Source organism: Ambystoma mexicanum, chromosome 11 (assembly GCF_040938575.1).
Source record: "Ambystoma mexicanum isolate Mex_15411 chromosome 11, UKY_AmexF1_1, whole genome shotgun sequence".
Lineage (NCBI taxonomy): Eukaryota > Metazoa > Chordata > Amphibia > Caudata > Ambystomatidae > Ambystoma > Ambystoma mexicanum.
In genome coordinates, this window is record NC_090934.1 from 173,871,892 (window position 1) to 173,893,517 (window position 21,626).

At 46.5% G+C, this 21,626-nt stretch overlaps 1 protein-coding gene across 2 annotated transcripts in view; it reads left to right on the forward strand.

The window, feature by feature from the left end:
• LDLRAP1 (low density lipoprotein receptor adaptor protein 1) overlaps window positions 1-21,626 on the forward strand; it is a 235,336-nt gene that overhangs the window by 165,589 nt on the left and 48,121 nt on the right. For both annotated transcript variants that reach the window (XM_069622730.1, XM_069622731.1), the window contains exon 4: window positions 10,329-10,443. In XM_069622730.1, the coding sequence (XP_069478831.1) occupies window positions 10,329-10,443 (115 nt within the window). The remainder of the gene's footprint in view (window positions 1-10,328; window positions 10,444-21,626) is intronic.

The window sequence follows — 21,626 nt, forward strand, 5'->3', positions numbered from 1 at the left end:
TGCAATCTTTGCCCAGGCCTAGTTATATCAAGTGGCCACCCCAACAAGGTCTGATTTGTGGGGAAAGCTGCAGTTGCCTGGAGCATCCACCACCTTCGTGGGGGGGGGGGGAGGGGATTGGTTCCTCCGACGTTTTCCACATCTGACAGGTAATCACCACAGCTGTACTGCTTCTGAATTTTCTGCGTCCTGCGTTGATATCGATACGCTGTCCTCGAGGGCCTCTGTTGAGCTGACGTCACCGGCAGTGGCGTAACACAAAATGTGGGGGCCCCCCTGCGAGCCATGCTGAGGGGGCCCCCAACTCGCCAACAAATCACGGGTTGCGCCACACTCTGGGCCGGCCTAGACTGTCACGCTTGCACAAACGCATGAACGTGCTGCTGAAGGGGTATGCCGCACACTGCACTAGGAAAAATATATAAATGTGTTTTAATGCAATATACAGCACACTTTCTGAGATAAATTGGCTATAAAGCCAGAGTGTTTGCAATTGTTTTGTAGGGTAACACAATCCAATACATGCAAGTCACCAACAGTGCACAGGAACATTAATGCTTCCAACTGGCTGCACAATGTAGACCAGTGTAAACATGTAATAACATTATAGTACAGAATGCTAGGCCACATTTAGACATATCTAGACTGTTTTCAGCAAAATGCCAGTCAAAGCAATAACACTCATCAAGAAGAGAGCACACAATAAAGCATGTGTCTCCATGGCCTCGAACAACACGGCCAAACTCTTTAAAATCTGCAAAGAACTGGTCAATCCTGTTGTGGTCTATACCTCTTCTGTTCCCTCCCATGCCCTCTGTACAGCTCTGGTCTCTCATTTCTCTGCTAAATCTCAGGACATCCTGTCCTCTATGTCCTCTTCCTCTCTCGGCCCATTTTGGCCATCTCTTCTCTCCTCCTCCTTTTTCCTCTTTCTCTCTGACAACACCTGACGAGGTTTCTAGACAAGTCCGATCTATGAAAGTGTTGTCCAAACAGGTGCTCCGCTGCTCCTCCAGAACCATCAAAGCCCATATTGACACCCTCGCTCCAGCCTTGGCCGATTTCTGTAATCACTCTTTCGCCACTGCAATGTTCCCCTCTCCCTTTGAGCACTCCCTTGTGCACCCACTCCTCAAGAAGCAGTCTGCTGATCCTACCTGCTGGAAAACTATCGCTCAATCTCCACCTTGAGCAAACTCTTGGAAAAGCTTGCCATCTCCCAGCTTACTCTCCACACTGAACCTGTTGGTTGTCTCCATGACCATCAGTCTGGCTTCAGAGCTGCCAGAGGCATGGAAACTGCTCTCCTTAACACCTGTGCTGCTCTCTAACCTTGATTCCAGCATTCCTTCTATTCTCCTTCATCTTTCCTCTGCTTTCGACAGGGTCAACATCGCCATCCTGATCAATCGACTCTGTGAGAACCTGGGCATCACAGATCAGACCCTAGAGTGACTGACCTACTTCCACTTGGACCGCCACTCCGCTCCCAGGTCGATCGTGGTCCCATTCTCTCCGCCACCTCTCTCTACCTGTGGCATTCCCCAGGGCTCTATCCTCTCACGATGGTTTTTCAACCTCTACTTGGCCACTTTGGCCTCCCTGATCTCTACCTTATCCTCTAACTTTCAGTGTTGTGCGGATGACTCGGCTTTCCTTCAGGCTCCCCTCATTCTCCTCTCCTCTCTTGCTCATTCCTGACTGTCTATCCACGATTCAGGATTGGTGCGCCCCCAACAATCTCTGCCTTAATGCCAGTAAGACAGATCCTTCTCATTGGGACCCTTGCCACTGTTTCCTCTCACTATAGCAGACCACCTTGGGCCCTCTTCCTTTGCCTTCCTGCGAGGCAAAAAACCTTGGTGTCATCTTCAACGCCACACTCTTTCTCTCCTAACATCTCGGACATCACCAAGAAGTCCCACTACCAGCTGCTCCTCCTCAAAGGGACTCTTCCCTTTCTCACTCTCCACCAGAAGCTCACTGTCTCTAAGCTGGACTACTGCAACAGCCACTTTCTCAATCTGTCTTCCTCTAGTCTCCGTCATCTGCAAATAATCCAGAACAGGACTGCAAGACTTAGCCTTGGCCTCAAGCCCTGGGATTGTATTTCTCCAGCCCTGAAATCTCTCCACTGGCTGCAAGGATCAAGTTCAAGAACCTTTGCATTGCCCACAAGGCTTTCTGGGGCCAGTGCCAACACTAAATCCAATGCTCTCTTCCAAAATACCTTCTTTCTCTAACCCTTCACTCAGCTACCTCCAACTCTCTAAGGCTTAGACATTTCTCCAGGCAGAGAGTGGGGGTAGACCTCTCTCCTCTGCTGGTGCCTCCAACTGGAATGGCCTCCCTGCCCCTCTCAAACTTGAGGCGGACAACCTGAAGTTTCGGAAGCAGCTAAAAGCTTTCCTCTTCTCTGCTGATTTCGCTCTCTCCCCCCCTGCTGACCTACCCGACATACCTGTCTGCTGTACTAATTGGCTGCTTGGCTACCCTCAGAGTCTCTCTGAGTCCAGGCTCTTTCTTGATTGGTCACCCTTGCACTGCCTCCGGGCCTACCATGCACTTAGGGGCTGTAACTGTAACCGTGCAGTCAATTGTTCTCCTTGCACAACCAATAGCTGCTCTGCCCTGGCTGCACTTACTGAGAGCATTGCTGCCCTGTTGTCCCCTCCCCTCTCACTTGCACTTCCCTGCTCCCTTTTCCCTTGCACTTCTCGTTCTCACAATGACACAAGGCCTAGTGAGATCGTTTGTCTTGTGCTCCCTCTATCATCCCTCCCTTATGTACACTTGTGTACAGGCGCATTATAAATGACTTGAATCACATCATTTTATCACAGATGCCCAAAAAAATATACAATGCCGCAGTAAGAAATGGCTAGACTGGCAGCACCCAAATGCCAATCTAGCCAGGTAATTAAAGTTAGCAGGACTACTTTATCAGAAATGTCCAGTTAAAAGAAAGTCACACCAAACTGAGGAATGACTAGACTGGCTAAATCAAAATGCCTCTCTAGCCACTAATACCACATATCATGCCTGCTTAGCCTGGACATGGACAACCATTATGATTTATCACACAATCCTGCCCCCCCACACATCCACTCTCCCTCCCACCCACCACAATCAGCTCCGTGGCCCAGAATTACCTCTGCGTCCCTCTTCCTTGTCCCAGAGCTTTCGTATGAGGCTCCTTGCCTCATAGGTAAGTACTGGGATGAGGAACAGTGGGACTAGGAGTGATGAAGATTACAGGTAGCTAAATCAGGCATTACCTCCATGTACCTCTACCTCTTCCCAGTACTTTTGTATGAGGCAGAGTGCCTCAAACACACGTACTGCCTCGTATATAAGTACTGGGACGAGGAAGAATAGGGCTAGGAGTAAGCAAGGCATTAAACACAGGTAGTAGCACAACACCATTGAGTTGACTGGGCTTCAGCACTACCCCCCCTGACATTTTGGGCTATATTGACTCAACTTGGCTAATCTTTAGAGCAGTTCCCCACCGAACAGGACACAGATTTTAAACGGCACCTGGTTTTTGCTGTTAACAAGAACCCAGCAATTACCAACGTAAAGCATTTCACTGTTAGTACCTGCATTCAAATGTCACATTGTTTAGGCGATTGAAATCGTGATGTGGGTTTAGTACTTGCATGCCAGGGGAGTGATTGGAAGGGTAGAGAGGGAACAGGAGACTTATAGGAGAGAGTTAACTGCTTGTAACATTGAATCTGCACTAGAATAGTCTCATTAAAATGCGTAAATAATTTCGATGCGCCCACACAAATAAGTTTCCCCCTCCCCACCGCATGTGAAGTTAGCGCCTCTCCCAACATTTGAAGGGTTAGCCCCCCGAAATGAAGGTTTTCTTGTGCCCCTGTACACAAGCACACACCATTCACCTTATACACACCCAGTCATCCACACATTTAAGTGTGCACCCTTTCACCATACACTCACACAGGTAGCCACCTATACATTTATGTGTGCACCCTTTCACCATGCAGGCACACCCCCACAGCCACCTATACATTTATGTGTGCACCCTTTCACCATACACACACAGGCAGCCGGCTATACATTTGAGTGTGCACCCTTTCACCATAGACTCATACACGCACACCTCATGGAGTTGAGGGGGGGGCCCTATTACTTAAAAAAGAAATTGGGGCTCATTACGGGTCCAGCGGTAACCGTGCCGGTGCTACCGGCGGGTTGCCGCCAGACCCATAAAAAATTACTATGGCCTGACTTCCCGGTGCCACCGTGCTATTTCAAGTCCGGCGGCTGGGAAATCAGGTGTCGGTAATTTCGTTAAACCCCAGACTCCACGGGAATGGGGACACAGAAGCACCTGCACCATTGTTAACGGTGCCGGTGCTTCCGTGACAGGTCTGCCTACCGTGGCTGCTGTGCCTGGCAGGGGCAGACCTGTCAGGCACGGCAGCCCCACCAGGCAGACCTGTAGTATGCCGGTCCGGAAACAACAGCACCGTTGTTTCCGGACCGGCATGGTCAGAATGAGCCCCATTGTTTCTTTTTTAAGTCAATTTAACTTCTTTAAGCAATTATTTCAGTTAAGGACTGAACCATAATCAAAATAATTTCTTTATGATGGCTGAGTGGCTTCAAAAACAAACAATTTCTTTTTGAAGGCATAGCGTTCCCCCCCATATGACATGGAGGCCTCCAGCCTAGGGTCTTCCATGTCATGGGGTACGGGGGCCCTCAGACTTCAAAAAGAAAGTTTCTTTTTGTAGTCACTCTGCCTTCATAAAGAAATTATTTCTGTTACAGAAATTATTTCTGTTACAGAAATGTTCTTTATGAATGCAGAGTGAATTTCAAAAGAAACTTTTTTTTTTTTTTTTTTTTTTTTTTTTTTTTTACTGGGGCCCCCTCCCAGCCATGTGCTGGTGGGGCCCCCCACACCGCGGGCCCCCCCGCACCGCAGGGGCCCCTGTTACGCCAGTGGTCACCGGATGTTCTAAGTAGGACGCACGACGCCCGTAGCCTCAGTTCTGTTTTTTCCGCAAACGTGTTTGCTTAGGAGATCTCGGTGCGCCTCGGTTCTTCTGAGTACTTATATTGGTTCTTCGAACTTGTTTGTGAAGATATCTGTCTTCTTCTACCCCCGCGGCTGGGGTTTCAAGAAGTGTCGGGACTGCAGTTCCAAGATGTTGCTGACGGACCCACACGACGCCTGCCTCTGGTGCCTCGGTGAGCCTTTTTCTGTGCCCTCTTCCAGGGATTTGTTCCAGCCTCTGGATTATATTTGAGGTGGTGGAAGGGTCTGAGGAAGGTTTGGTACCCGATGAGGTTCCTGACGACCTGTTATCTGGTCATAGCCACTTGGAAGACCTGCGTCGGTCTTTGCACGACGCCAGTGGTCTTGATACCTCCCCCAGAGGTGGAGTTTGGTAGGCCTGAGCCTGGTACGCATGCTGACTCTTCGTACAGGCGCCTCATGTCGAGAGTGACGGAGTACTGGGGTGGCCTGCGCCACCAGTAGATTTTCTGCAGGATGACCTGACGTATATTTTGGACCATGGTCCATCAACTGACATGGTACTGCCATTCCATATGGCCTTGCAAAGAAGGGTGGTGGCTGCTTGGACTGCTCCGGAGAGTGTCCCGGCAGTGGGTAAGTTGTTGCCAAAAAAGTACCGCCCAGCCAGTGGCGACCCAGATACTTGTCCATGCACCTTACTCCGGAGAGTTTGGTGGTGCAGGCGGCTACGGCCCCAGCAAAACAGGCGTCATACCCTACCATCCCTCCTGATTGGGACGACAAACGTTTTAGACATTTGGGCGAAGAAAGTCTTTTTTTTTCAGGGGTATGGCTTTGAAAGCAGCCAATTCCGCGTGTGCCTTAGCACGTTTCACTCACTCTGTGGACTTGTTTCGTTAGCGGCTGAACATATTCCTGAAGGGGAGGAACGGGATGGCTTTCTTGCCATTGTACAGAATGGCAAGGATGCCATGTGTGAATCAGTTCAATCGGGTCTGGACGTGGCAGACTGTCAGCCGGTCCATGGCAGCAAGCACCGTGATGCGCAGATTTGCGTGGTTGCTGAAATCGGGTTTGCTCCTGATGTACAAGCCCGACTTCTCAACATGCCCTTTGATGGTGAACCTCTTTTTGGCAGCATGGCTGACGAGAGCCTTGAGAGGTTGCAGACCTTGAAGGCTGCAGCAAAGTCGTTGAGCGCTGCAGTCCTCCAACCACTGCCTTTTCGTCCTAGGAAACAGCAATGGAGGGGAGGTTCCTTTCGATACTACTTTAACTTGCAGCTCCCCACGATCTACCAAAGGTAAAGGGGCCAATGTAGGAGTGCCAAAGGTGGATAACGGGGTACTTGAGGTGCCTAGGCTGCTCGAGCAGTTGCCTCTTTGCCCTCAGGCACTGCTGCAGCTGCTTCATCTCAGTCATGAGGCCATGTCCCATGGTTCACCAGTTGGGCTGGAAGGCTGGCGCAGCATCTTGTAGAATGGCGTGCCATTACTTCAGATGTGTGGGTTCTGGAGATCATAGCCCACCGCTATTGTCTTCCTTTCCAGCAGATGCCTCACGACAATCCACCAGGGAATCTCTTTGAAGAGTCCGGATCCGCTTCTTGCGCAGGAAATCAAATCCCTGCTGGAGAAAGGCGCCATAAAACTGGTGCCTGTAGCGTTGAGGAACAAGGGATGGTATTCCCCATATTTGATCCCGAAAAAAAGACAGGGGATTGAGACCCATCATGAACTTGTGTTTGAACAAGCGCCTCAGGAAGGACAAGTTCAAGATGGTTACTCTCTTGTCCTCCAAGCACTTCAACTTCAGGACTGGTTGGTGTCTCTTGACATCAAGGATGCTTATGTGCCGATTCATCCCAAGCACAAGAAGTACCTGAGGTTCACGACTCGCACTTTCGGGTCCTGCCGTTAAGATTGACCTTTACCCCCAGGGTTTTCACCAAGCTCATGGTGGTGGCAGCGTATCTTAGGAAAGGGGATTCACGTCTACCCCTACCTGGACGATTGGTTGATCAGGGCGCGCTTTCCCGAGCAAGTCCTGGATCATCTGTCAGTCACCTGCCACTACCTTCACAGGCTGGGCTTCTCCCTCAACTTGAAGTCCCACTTGATGCCAACCCAGTGGCTCCAGTACATCGGAGCAGTGCTCGACACATCCCTGGGGCAGTGTTTCCTCCCCAGATGAGGGCTCATCACATTCTGAAGATGGTGAACAAGTTTCAACATGTCCAGAGTCTCCCGGTGTTCGAGGTGTTGAGGTTGCTCGGCCTCATGGCTTCCTGCATTCTCCTGGTGCCAGAGGCCAGGCTGCGGATGAGATCTCTGTAGTGGGATCTCAAGATGCAGTGGTCGCAGTCCTCTGGCAGGATGTCGGATCCCATTCAGGTGCCGCCCTCGGTCGCCCAGGATCTTCTGTGGTGGGCCGTCGAAGGCAATCTGATAAAGGGGGCTCCGTTTTGGCTTACCTGGCCGGAGGTGACTATCGTGACGGACGCCTCCTTCACGGGGATGGGGAGCTCATGCCAACGAGTTGACAGTCTGCGGTCGCTGGTTGGACTCTGGAGTCCAGACTCCATATGAATCTGTTGGCTCCGAGGGCCATCAGGCTAGCCGTGAAGGCTTTTCTGCCATCTGTGCGAGGGAAGAATGTCCTGAGGCTGATGGACAACAGTGGCCATGCACTACCTCAAAAAAAAGGGGGGGGGGGGAGGTGGCAGGGTCTCTCGCTCTGTGCAGAGGCGATGCAGCTCTGGTTGGGCCATCCAGCAGGAAATTTCGATCTCGGCATGTCATCTGGCCGTAGACAAAAATGCGGCGGGGGACGCTCTGAGCAAGCAGAGCAGTCTCTCGAGTGGGAGCTGGCTCAGGAGATTCTCCTGGAGATCTTCGCCCTTTGGGGGACCCCACAAGTGGAACTCTTCGCCACCAATGCCATCTGGAAGTGCAAATGATTCTGCTCACGGGAATTTCAGAGGAGCCTTGGGGGACGCGTTCATAGTGGTCCTTCCCACTGCTGTACGAGTTTCCTCCAGTCACCGTCATGCTGCAAGTGCTGCGGAGGTTCGGTTCCCGAATGATTCTCATTGTTCCGGCGTTGTCCCGGAGAACATGGTACCCAGACCATCTCGATATGGCCATCTGCCCTCCACGCCGTCTTCCCTACCGAGACGATCTGCTCTCATTGGGGTGGGGGTGGGGGGGTCAGGTTCTCCATCTAGAGGTCATGTCCCTCAACCTTCATGCTTGGCTTCTGAACGGTTGAGGTATAAGGATTGGGACCTCCGTGAAGACGTGATGGAGGTGTTGCTTTCGGCCAGACGGCCTGCAACAAAGTCCCTGTACCGTTGCCGTCGGAGAAAGTTCTGTGACTGGTGCAGGGTTAAGAATGTGGATCCTTTTTCATGTGCCATCCCTGTGGTTGCTTTCTTGCTTTCATTAGCCCTCGGGCCTGCAAGTGGGTACCATTAAAGGTTACCTGATGGCGCTGTCCATATTTAAGCGCTCGTCTGTGGAGTGTTCTTTTAAGATTCCTTTTGATTTCTCAGTTTCTGAAAGGGCTCACTAATGTGATCCCACCATCACCTTTCCAGGTGCCCGGTTGGGATTCGAACCTAGTTCTAAAATTCCTAATGGGAGCTTCATTTGAGCATTTACATTCTTGTCCTTTGAGACTGTCCTTGAAAACTGTATTTTTAGTTGCAGTCACTTCCGCTCGCAGTGTGAGAGTTGCAGGCACTTTCCGTTAAGCCACCCTTCACGGTGTTCCATAAGGACAGGGTTGTCCTAGGGGTTCGTCCTTCTTTTCTTCTGAACGTTATGTCGGAATTTCATTTAAGCCAGAAGGTTATGCTTCCGGCGTTCTATCCTCCTCCGCATCCTGGTAAGGAAGAGGAGAAGCTCCATAGGTTGGATCCTTGGAGGTCTTTAAGTTTCTACATCTCACGCATGTCCTGGGTCAGAGTGGACGATCCGCTCTTTGTAGGATACGCTGTAAGGCGTTTGGGACAGGCTGTTAGTAAACAGACTTTGTCTAGATGGATTATCTTGACAATTTCTGAATGTTACCGCTTGGCGGGTAAGGACCCTCCGGTAGGCTTACGGGCCCATTCTACTAGGGGTGTGGTTGCCTCTACTGCCCTACAGAGGGGTGTTTCCATTCGTAACATTTGTGAAGCAGACACATGGGCCTCTGTCCATACATTTGTCAAACACTACTCCTTGGATTCTATCCATAGGCAAGATCTGTCATTTGGCAAGGCGGTCCTCTATGCTGCAATTTAATTGGGCATTCAAAATTCTTTCCCACCTCCTCACATTGGTACTGCTTTGGGAGTCTGTCATAGATGCGGAATACGTCGGAGGAATCGATCCCCTCGAAGAACAAGTTACTTCCTGGTAACTTTCTTTTGATGGGATGTTCCGACAACATATTCCACATCGTTCCCTCCCTCCCAGCCTGCCCCTCTACAGAATTTCTTATGCGATTGCAGCTCCCATTTCCGCACGGCTTTCTGTAGTTATACTGGCAGAAGATTGGTGCCACACGTTCCTGGGGGGGGAAAAAACTACAACTGAGGCTATGGGCGTCATGCGCCCTACTTATAACATCCGGTGACGTCGGCTCGACGGAGGCCCTCGGACAGCGTATCTACGCAGCCGCTGAAAACTTTCCAGAGCAGCACAGCTGTGGTGATTACCTGTCATAGATGTGGAATACGTCGTCGGAACATCCCATCAAAAGAACGTTACCAGGTAAGAAAGTAACTTGTTCTACTTTAATCAAAAGTACCTGTTCTGACCCGACTACTGCTCAGCATGCTTGTTCCAGTATGCCAGTTGACTGCCTCATCATACCTCTACAAAATCACACACTAGAGCAGAGTTGGGGGGCAAGGCGTGAACCTTCGGTAGCTGAATCTTATGGCCAATCGATTGCTATAAGTGTGTTTGTGTCCACTTTTGCAGACATTTATGCAGTGCAAATTTTTTTTTTTTTTTGGAGACCTCTGTACAGGTTAAGCCAGTGTTGCCAGGTCCCGTTTCATGCTTTTTTGCAGCAGCACTGTACCTGGCTTAAACTTGCATGAGCCCTCTAGGCCCTGACATGTTCATATACGCTGGTTAGATGGGCAGGTATGCGGCTACCTGGAGTCCCATATGATGTGGATGTACAAGACTCCAGTAGCTGTGCGTTTAAGAAAGCCAGACCTTTTTGTGATTTTGTATTTTTTTTTTTAATCTTGTCTTGCCTTTAATGTGAAATTACAGATTGCTGTTAACGAGCTGTTGTTTAAATCTAGGATATCGTACTGCACTGCAGACAAATATCACGACAAGGTGTTTGCATACATTGCGCAAAGTCAGATGAACGAGAACTTGGAATGCCACGCTTTTCTCTGCACAAAACGTAAAGTGGTTGGTACAGACTTTATTTTTTTCTGAACTTGCATGTTTATTGAAGGATTTAATTTTGCAGGGTGTAGTAAATTGTTGCATAATTTTGAATGTATTTAGTTCCTGTAAACTTTTACACATTTATCAAATGTATAAAATCTAGTTCAATCTAATACAATAATCCACAATAGCATAAGGATGACCTTGATGCATACATATGGTATTGTTGCTATTGTATGTTAACCCCCTACCACGTTTTAAGCACCATTGGTACTGCTAGCTAGATTTCCAGCTGGGTAAAGTTGTGCTTAATGTTACACCGCTCTGTACACGTTACTAAAGGCCTGGTGCCGCATTTATGGCTCAGTTTGCAGAAAACTTGAACCTAGTACTTAAATTTGGTGCGTAGGCTTAATAAAGGTTTGTGTATACAGGGGCTGTTGCTATTCTTTCAGTTTACGCTTAGTTCAGTGTGATTGGGAAATTTCACAATGAGCAATGGAGAAACCCAATTATGTGTCTTCATATGTTCCTTTGGTACCTGGCTGGGAGGGGGGCGGGGCGGGGCGGGGAGGGGGTTGTGTTGGTCTCCCAGCCTATCGGTTAAAGCCCCTGCTCAGAGCCGCCTCCTGAAGATGGAAGTCGCCATCTTCCCTTCCAGGACTCTAGTGAGGGCGTGAGGTCCTATGCTCCACTATGTCCACTTCCCTTTTCCACATATCCAATACCTCACCCCTGCCCAGGTACCTGGCGCACACTTGTCCCTTGCTGGTGCAGTGAACGCTAGTGTTCCTGGCACTTGCCTGCCATGGAAAGGGGGAAGGGACTACATGTATTTCCATTCTCCCGCTTCCACGGTGGCCGTCGTGGATTGTAGTTTTCAAGTTAAAAACTGTTAGTATCCTGGTAAAGGTACTGGGATACTAATGGCCATACACCTCCCCCTGGGGGGTGTTGCATTACCGGTCATGTAATGCTCTGGGGCTAATGTTAAAACCCTCTTTGCTCCTACTCTGGATGTATTAACTAATTATATTGACTTTTTGCAGGATGTATCTTGTCAGCATTCATGCTTGAACCAGTTTGAGGGAAACTCTAACCACTGTATTGGCTTGTTTGAGGTTTCCTGGAACCGTTGCAGCATTTTCACCTCAAATACCCTCTCAAGCTAGTACTTGGTCGATAGGGAGGCCAGATGTCTTGCACAGAGAATTGTATTTTCGGTATCCTCCAGTGCTAGAATTTGTAGCACACTCGATGTTGCATGAAATTATTTTTCCAGCACCTGTTAATTTCTAACTGACTTTTTTTTTAGCAATGGTGCCTTGTTTTCTATTTGGTTCTCTGTACTGGCACACCATGCAGGGCAACAGTAGTATTGGTTTGCTCCCTCTAAGTGACCCACGCTATTGTGGGCACCAAATTTTAAAGGGATGAACTCCTACCCATATTAGAATGGCTCTACAAGCCCTTCCACCCACGAGCCAATTCACTGAAGTGGAGAGAACCATGGCTAGGGATGTTCCATGGGGGTGCGAAGACCAGTCGGCGAGTTGTATGCATTGGTTATTATAATTTACCCTATGAATGCAGCAACAATGTAATGGGGCATCTATGTAATCTTCTATTAACACTTGGGGACTTTCTTAGTGACCCACATTTTGAAGGTAAGAGGACCGCAATGTAAAGGGATTTGGCCGGGACCACATACGTGGGGACGCTGTAATTTGAGCCCCTATTGCTTGGTTCCACATTTTGCAATTAAAGCACTAGCCTCACTCTCATCCCATATAACAGGTAGCCACCAACATGATGCTGCCCCCCCCCCACATTTTAAACTCTATCCTTGGGAGTTGTGAAGCCGCTGAACATGGGGACTACGTGAAGAGGACCTCAGCACGGTGGAAACATCATGCAAGAAATACTGACTGTAGCATCGCAGCATACCAATCGGTGTGGCCCTGCGAGCATGGTGTCAGCAGTGGCTAAAACCCTGCGTTATTTGAATGGAGATTCCCATCCCGATCTGAGGTCTGCAGACCCCTAAAGCACTCTGGGGTCTTGTGCTCCGAGTGCGACGGCTGAGGCTGGACTTCCTGTTAGGGAGGAACTCTGCTACTGTTGGAGCCTGTGCAGCGGCTGGTTGGACTGGCTGGGGACTGCTCTGGATTCTACACCAGGCTGATTTCTCTGTTGCCCTGCTGAGGGGGGTGGGATCTGGGTGGCGTGAATAGCCAGCGTGTTGGGAGGCAGGTGTATACGTCGACCACAGCTTCTGCCCCCAAGTTTCACGCAGGTGAGAAGCCAGGACTAAGGCAACCGTACTGCCCTTATCCCAGACCGGTACAACAAGACCTAGAGAATCTAGGCTGAAGATGGCAAACTTCGTCTAGTTAACATTACACTAAGTGACGTGTATGCATTTGACACAAAGCAAATGTGCACTTTGCACACAAGATCAAATGAGCATTTATACATAAAATATTAACATGGCAATCACAAGGCATGAAGAACATTAACATAACTAATCTATAAGCGGAATGCAATATGAACACGCGAGTATAGCTCACTAACATTGAAACCAGAGAGTAATGAGGCAGCTGTCTTCTTTAAAATGGATACTGCAGCATGCTTTTGAATGGCTACGGACTTCAAAAGACCTTGATGCTGAATTCACAGAAATGCAGAGCTCAGGCGCTAGTTTGTAATTGGATCAAAGGTTACAGAGATAGTGAGGATGAGAATAGCAGAGCGAAGGCAGGAGATGGCAGGTCGCCCAAACCGGATACTCTATTTCATTAAAAGGTTTATATGAAAACAACCATCCTTTGTTCCCCAGGTCCACAAATGGTAAGCCAACAAGCTCCATAAAGATTTGGAGTTGTAGAACAGCTCACGTTAGAATTGGCTAAAATCCCAATAAATAGGAGTTAATGCCACTTCATACATGGTCTGCTAACACACGATTTAGAATTGAGAACAGTATTCATTGGGGGCCAATTGAGGACGACACTGGTGGTACTCCTAAAAGCACACATGGAACACAAACTGCCACACAACTTCAAAGACAAAGATCGCATGGGCTGAGGGTCTCTGAATGAGGAATGGTAGCTTCTTTAATGACAGTCCGTGGACCTCGCCACCCACCCCAAAACCCCCAACACACCAGCCGGGCCTGTAAAATGTCTGATTGGTTGGATTCTTACTAGCCAAATCAAATGCCCTAGTCTTGCCGCCCTCCAGGTCATATACCAGCCAATTTCTTTTCTTGGAAGTGATGCAATTTATTCTAATCAATGTTTGGGTGGGCTCAGGAAGACTATGAATTAGACATGTGATTGCGTTAACTGAATCATATGTAGCAGTGTCCCTTCACCACTACTCATTCCATTTAGATTTTGTAAAATTGTGGTGATGTATTGTATGCCACATCCGAGGTACTTTAAGTATTGTTTCACATGTACCTTACGAGCGCTTTGAGATTTGTATGCTGTCCCTGCTTTATTAAAGCTGAACTTTTCTTTGCATTTTCTCTACTTCCCCGAATTTTGTTTGGATTGATTTCAGTATCTTCGGCTTAACTTGGACTTCTGGGGCATCGTTAACACGTGGTAGTAGAGGATCAGGTTGGATAAGTGTCGTCGAGTGTCAAAAGTCTCTGCCGTGACCATTGAGGACTGCAGATGAGACCTGTGTAGAGGGCGTGCACTGAACACAGAATGGTCGACAGTAGCCTTCTTGGAAAAAGTCCTGTTTGGTCCCTGCAGGCTGCCCCGTTTAGCGTGGAGTCACAGGCTAATAAGGGAAACCCGAGGACCTTGAGCAAATCCGTGGATGCAAGTATGATGCTGGCATAGCAAAAACAGGGGTGGGGATTTTTTGTGTATTGGGAATTGTTTTGGCAAGGGCCAGGAAAGAAGCAGCAAACCCTGGTACGTGGTATGAAGAGAAATTGCACACAGGAGATGGGGAAGACGGCTGTAATGTTTTATTGTGTAGTGATTGTTGGTGCCAGCCACATGTAAGATGGCCAAGGCTTTGTAGAAGCGGTTTTCTGTATTGTGGTCGTGTGGAACCAAAGGTATGGTCCACAGCGAGGTGGAGCTGCTATGTCTTGAGCGGCGCTGTGGTGCCACTTTGAAAGGCTTGAAAGGCAGTGAAGTGGGGCTGCTTGAGGGATTATGTGACACAGGAAGCGTGGTTTCAGATGCAGAAAGCTTTAAATTGATGTTTATTGTGGGGAGGGAGGTTTGCAAATGGTGAATGTTTGAGTATTGGTAAGTTGCATGTAAAAGCATAAATGGGGATACACCAATAATCCATCTATGTAAGGCATTACCCAGGTACAAGGACAGAATCTTGAAGTACCACAGAGCGGGTTCAGGATACGGTGGTCGAGATGTCTGTGAGAGGGCACTCATTCAAAGACAGTATTGTAACACATTTGCACTTTTTCACATGGCACGTTTAAGGGGAAACGGTTAAAGAACAGATCAAGTGTATTTGGATTGTGGAAAATATATTCAAAGGATGTAGTAGAACCCAAGATGAAAGAATGGATGCTTAATCAGCATGACAAAGGGTGTACGACACCAATGGCTCCTCCGCCCCAGAGCAAAGAACAGTCTTCGACAGCACAGGGAGTATACCTACTGCAGGATATACGAACCCACATATGCGCCAATAGCAGCAAATACATTGCAAGCAAAAACCATGAATAATATGTATAACTTGGAAGGATGTTACATCAGGTTATATATGAATTTGTGAAACAGTGGTGTCTTAGATTGTGCTGATGTCTACCTGAAGCCATAAGATTGTTTGAATTATGATGAATTAATCAAACTATGATGACCCTTTAATAGTTTGCTCTTAATTGATTACCAATTGTATACATATATACAGTTAAATACATTTCTTTTTTTTTATAAAGAAACACTTTGATGAAGAAATGGTGAGAAATGTGTATTTTTTCGAAGTTTATTACTTGAAATCTCTTCGCAAATATACTAGGAACTATTTGGCTGTGTTTACAACAGAAACAGGATGTGCAGGGAACGGGAGTGTTCCACAAGTTTGTGGACATCTGTTGCTTTTAAACTGAACAATATTTGACCATCTCTGGCCACGGTTTGGTCTCATACACACTTTATCACTGCAGATTGTGAAAGATGGAAGACTCAAAACTGGTCCAAAAGAAATTATCGAAATTGACGCTGGAAAGGGCCATGTTTGCAAACGCGGGAGAAAACCATTCCATACAGGTTGCACATCAAATGCAGCCAGTGCCCACATTTTGCAGGGAGGGAGAATCTAACTATGGACAAGGAGGTGCAGCTAGCGCTAAAGGATTTGGGTTTCCAGCTCAGCAAGGAGGATTTAATGGCGCGACACCACAATTTGGAGGAGAGCCACAACGGTGTTGGGTTTCCAGGGAAATGGGGGGACGGGGGGGGTTCACGTCGCTGCAGGGGAGGAATGCAACAGAACTGGCAGCAAGCAGACACAAGAAGGGGGCCAGCAGATCACCCACCATAAATTTAAGAGCCACCAGTGTTTTATTTAAAGATTACACGATCTGCCACAAACGCTGTGGGGACTGCCACCCCAAACACAGCAAGTGCCAATGCATCAAGCACCACCACACACGGCACCTACACAGCAAAACACAATGTCATGGACCACAAATGTGTTGCCCCAGACATATACATCTAGAATATGGGGTGTGCCAGTAGTGGGAGGGAACAGTTTTACAGGCACTGGACTGAATATGTACCCACAATAGGACAGCCAATGGCGGACTTGATGTTTAACATCCCATCTGTTACACCAGACCCACAAGAGGCGCTATGAGTTGGTGTGACCATAGGTGACACCATATTTTCTTTCCTAGTAGATGTGGGAGATGCACATTCTTGTGCGGGGGGAATGTTTCTGATGGGTATATCCATGGGCGCACAAGGGTTTTCTGGGACGACACAGGTTCTTTTTATAGACCGCTTACCCATAACTATTGGAGAACCAGACTTGGCTATGCCTTGTTATATTCTCGCCTGTTAAGGATGCTCAAGGGGCATCACACACCAGATCAGGACTCTTGATACTGGCCTAGGATGCAGCGCACCATTAAAACGCTAAGAATTCAGATTGAGAAGGCACCCAGCCAGTCTCCCACCCACTTTTAAAAATCCACCGGGCCGCAATGAACCAGGCCGATGGGTAGTAAAACAATATTTATTTTAAAATCCAAATGAAATCACACATTTAATGTAGGGCAGCAATCACCAGTGTGTTGATAATTACACAGAAAAGTGATGGAATACACTTAGTTTGACCTTTTCATACAAGATAAACACTACACAATTGAAAGAAAGCAAAATTGAGTGGGCTTTTAAATGGCATCACGGTTAATCATTTCCCCTGCAACACTCCCTCAAAACCATATTAAATGCAATTTGCGTGGATGAAGTGTAGCAAGGAGTCGGGTACACTATGCAACAATCGGAATTAAAATCCACCTTCCCCCCCCCCCACTGAATAGGAGGCAAAAAAATTAGATTTAGCTCCCTTGAAAACTGAGCACAACAGTACGTGAAATCACTAAATTGTTTTATGTGCGCGGTTGAATGTAGAATGCACTGTGTGCGGCTATATCAGAAAGGCAGGAAAACTCTCAAAATACACTGCAAAGGTACGGTGCATATGCATACGATTCCGAAAATCGAGTTGGGAAGAAAATGAAGTGTAGCAAGAATCATGTGGCAAATTGCAGTTTCTGGTTTCATGGATTTAAAATTGACAAAACAACTTGAAAATGAACTAAACAGATATAATCGTAATTCGGTGTTTATGCTAACAAACCAAAGCACATTGGGATGGGACTATAGTGACAGGGTGACGGGATGGATTTCTTAACGTGAATGGAAACTCGTTTTTTGTGATCCTAGCAGTACACAGGAAAAATTGATTTAAAAAGGTAAATGACAAGTGCTACTACTATATTCCGTGACTAGATTATATATAGAAGAGAAACGCTGCCTGTGTAAAAGGTGAAGCTGCAGTCTTAACACCCCCTCACGCCGTGCATCTCCTTATGGGGAAATTCATTTATTCCAAATATTACTAAGGATATATCCAATGGACTATGGGGAAGAATGGCGCGAACACCTAGAAATCAAGAAACTGGATACTCTGAGGGTTCTGATAATTTAAAGTTACTAGTATACTTTCAGAATTACTTATAGGGTTGAACAAATGAGAAAGCATCAGAATGGGATATCCTATGTTTTGCTATGGATTGTGGTTATACTTAAAATAAAATAAGCAGTTGAATTTAGAATTTTGGACTGCCAACCAGGTTTCGGAACAGCTGGGCAAGGGTCTGGTCATGGCACAGTGGCGCATCAGCTGGATAAAGCAGGTAGTGGGGCAAGGAGGTAACACGGGATACTCCCAATGAGGATTCAGCCACCTTTCCCCCTGAATTAGTGTTATTGTTGTGGGGGTTAATTCTGAAAGGTGGTTCTGCCTGGATAGGAGGGTCTGGATCAGCTATCACTTTCCTGGCAGTCGAATCTGGAATCTTGCATGGTGAGTATGAAATGTCGATCTTGGCTATGCTGGAAATCTGGAGTCAGTCCTTTATCTCTGAGCTTCCACCTTATAAGGAGGATGACCTCACAGGATTTTACTATGGGGGCAGATTTTGGCTGGACATGCCTTTACAACTGGATTGGTCAGGGGTGGCTGTCACTGTGTTCCTGTCAGCCGGTTGGACTTCAGGGACAATGCATCAGTTCTGTGGTGTGGATTCAAATTAATATGGCCTTCTCAGTTATTTTTGCCAAAATCAATTATGACATCAATTGCACATTTTTACAGTTGTGGCGCTTTTGCAAATCACATAGGCAAAGGCCATATTTTACACAGATCCTTTCATTCCAATTTGTACAATGTTTAGTCCTAATCTTTCACAATGTCTAGTGGCAGTAGTTTCACCTAAAATTCTACAATTTTTATATATGTGTACCTATTACAGAGAATGTTTGCATTAATTTTCAAAGTTGTACCATGTATACTTTTCCCATAAATTACATTTCCCTGGCATTTGTGTCCCCAACATGCTAGGGAAAGCTACAATGTCTTATTTTAATGGCGCAAAAATTACTTTTGAACTGTAACATTTTGAATTACTACGTTTTCTGGTTGCAGAAATAAGTCTTAAAGTTTATTAAATAAGTATTTTGACCCAAATGGGCTGGCTTTGCCTTCCGAATAAGGGCATTCCTTCCAACCCACAGCCAAATGTCAGCCTTAGTCCAGTGTTGCCATGGATTTGCTTTTGAAGTTATTCAGTTTGAGTTGAGGGGAGGTGCCACCAGAAATTCACACCTATATCCATTGTACCATACTGGAGCACTGCCGCTTAGTCTGACAAGAGTGCAAGATCCTCCACCCTGGCTCTTTCATATGCCCCGGGGGCTGGTCCACTTGGGGGAGGTAGATTCTGTTTCCCGGAAGCAAGGTCCTTTGACGCCAGGGCCTGCTGAAACCTGTTCTGCTGGCTTCAAAGCAATTATTTTTTCAGAAAGCAAGTCTTTTGGAATTAAATAGCCTGTATGTTTTAAAGCAACCCCATCAAATTCCTATGCAGGGACTGGGCCTTAAGAAAATTTCTGCTTAAAAGTGAAATGTTGAATTGTTTGTCAAAAGCACCATTTTACACGTGGGTTAATGTTCCTTGGCTGTCACTTCACAAATGCGGCCTTCCTCGCAGCCACTTTCTGAACCTTTCAAAGCCCTAGTCCTGTTTCTAATGTACAGGCATCTGTTCAAATAAAAGGTCCTTTGAAACTGACATGAGCTGAGAGAGGGCTTCTTGGGAAGAGTTTGCATGTGATATTTTGTTGCAAAAAAGTAAAACGCTTGCAGTACAGCTTGGAGTGAAGTTCTTAACTAATTCAGATCTTGCCTGATACAACCTGAATATGGATGAACTTAGCTGGGTCTCACTGCGGCCAAGTTGTGGTCTGTTAAGATGGAAAGGGCATCAGTGCAGTCATTTTTAAATGCAGAACATTTTCTTTTTCAATGGGAAATGTTAAGCTGCCAGCATAGCCGCGCTGCCTTTGAATTCTTTTCTTTGGTGCAAATGAAGAAAATAACGGGCAGCAATTCTCTGGGTATTCTGTTTCGTCTCACCCCATATGTGCCTGGCAAGACAGTGCAGTCATTAATTTGGTGACTACAAAACGCAGTTTTAATGCAAGGCAATCGTGCTGAACGGAGCCAGCGCAGCCATTCTGTTGGTGACTGCTGAGATGCGGTTTGGTGATGTAGGGGAGTTCTGCTGGGCTGGTAAATGTGTACCAGACACCAGTGAATATATTGGAGTGTAAATTAAACAGGATATCATTTACAGTGGGATATGTGCCACCCCATGGATCCATTATATAAATGCACAAATTCATAATGGCATTTTACGTTTGAAGGGGGTGCCACTCAACCTGGATGTGTTCATTCTACCGAGAACACATATTGCTAGCTTGTCTCCCAAGAATCAAAGCAATATTGTGTTTACCCATAGAGTTCTTATTAAGCCCAGAAGTACACACGGATGTGGAGGAAGAGCAAATATTTAAAGCACTGGTTGGCTGCTGTCACCTAGGGCAACCATAATGAAGAAATGTATAGATTGAAGGCATTAACAATCAGTTAACCGAGACACATCTGGGAGGCCTCCGGTGTACATCTAAAGTCCAAAGAAGCTTCTACAAATGTCGCATGAGCACTTATGGGTCATGCTGTCACGGTTTCTCTAATTGCATAAAACATGTACATTGTACATGTTCCTAATATCAGTTGCTTATGTCTGATGCAAACTTTTTTTAAAAAAAAATCTATCCCATGGTCAATTAAGCTACAGTGATTATTAAACCAAATGTTAACCACTTGAGCATTTGTATAGCACCTTATATACCATTGTTATGATCTCCAATCAACAAACAATTAATAGAAACCCATTGGGCAAAGCAAGCATAGTTCCCTCCGAGTCCAGCAAAGTATGGAGCTTAAAAATTAAAGGCCACACACCATTAACTTGGTGCAACTGGAGTACCTGATGTGGAACAACACCTGGTACAGTTTTTTTTTTTATTTTTTTTTAAAAAAATCTTCTTGTGGTTGGTGTAGTGTTCAGATGTGTGCATATGTAAAGACATGCAGGACTATGATGGCAACATATCTTTGTGAGATGGACCCCTGCTGCAGAGATTTGTGAGGTTTCACAAGTTAAATCAACAAAATGATTACCACCATGTCTGGTTAGAATATCGCCCATTGATAACCTGCAGAGACGGACTCATATACCACTTAAAAACCACGTATTTGGGACTATTAGTGCTCACTTGCCAGAAAACTGAACGGCTATAGAAAAATTGGCTTTTATATACTGCTTCATGCCGCAGTCCGCTTTTCGTTGTTACAGGCATTCAGTTGGCTTGCACATTTAGTGAATAAAATGTGTAGTTCCACAAAGTAAAGATTTCATTTTAATATTCGGCTGTGGGGTTTAACTGTTATAGAGGTCACCCTCAACATGGGGCGTTCTTTCCCTCCTCACTCAAGGTGTTGTGCTACAAACTGTTTATATTGAGCCCTATCTCCCAATTCATCAATACCCCTTGGATCCTCCCCCCTGAGCCAAGCACCAGGCCGGGCTACAGGAAATATATTTATTTGAATTAGATGTTACGAAACTCGCGAAATGTCTAACACCACTTTATCTGTGGCATAAAACAAACTTCTCTCCATAAATAAGTCACACAAGGGAGTTGAAAAGAAGACCAATCAAAATTCTTTACTTTCTACAAATTTCACTTCAAGAAAAAATTGGCACTGTTCAGTGAACACAATTTCCAAACATAGTGCTGTGCAATTACGATTTTCCTATGCACTTAAAAGGCTAGCAGTTCAAATTTGGACAAATGCATATGGCAATTATTTCTCCCACACTTTTGGTTTAAAAAACTGTTTTCATATTTGTATTTAGACCCCCTACTTTGCTCTGGGTTGAGGAAGTCTTACAGAAAAATTAGGACGATTGAAGAATTTTGGAGTTCAGACACCCCTGCCCTCGACTGAAAGGCCTGTTTTGGGGAAAGCAAAAAGATTGGACTGAATTAAGAACCAAGATGCCACTCTTC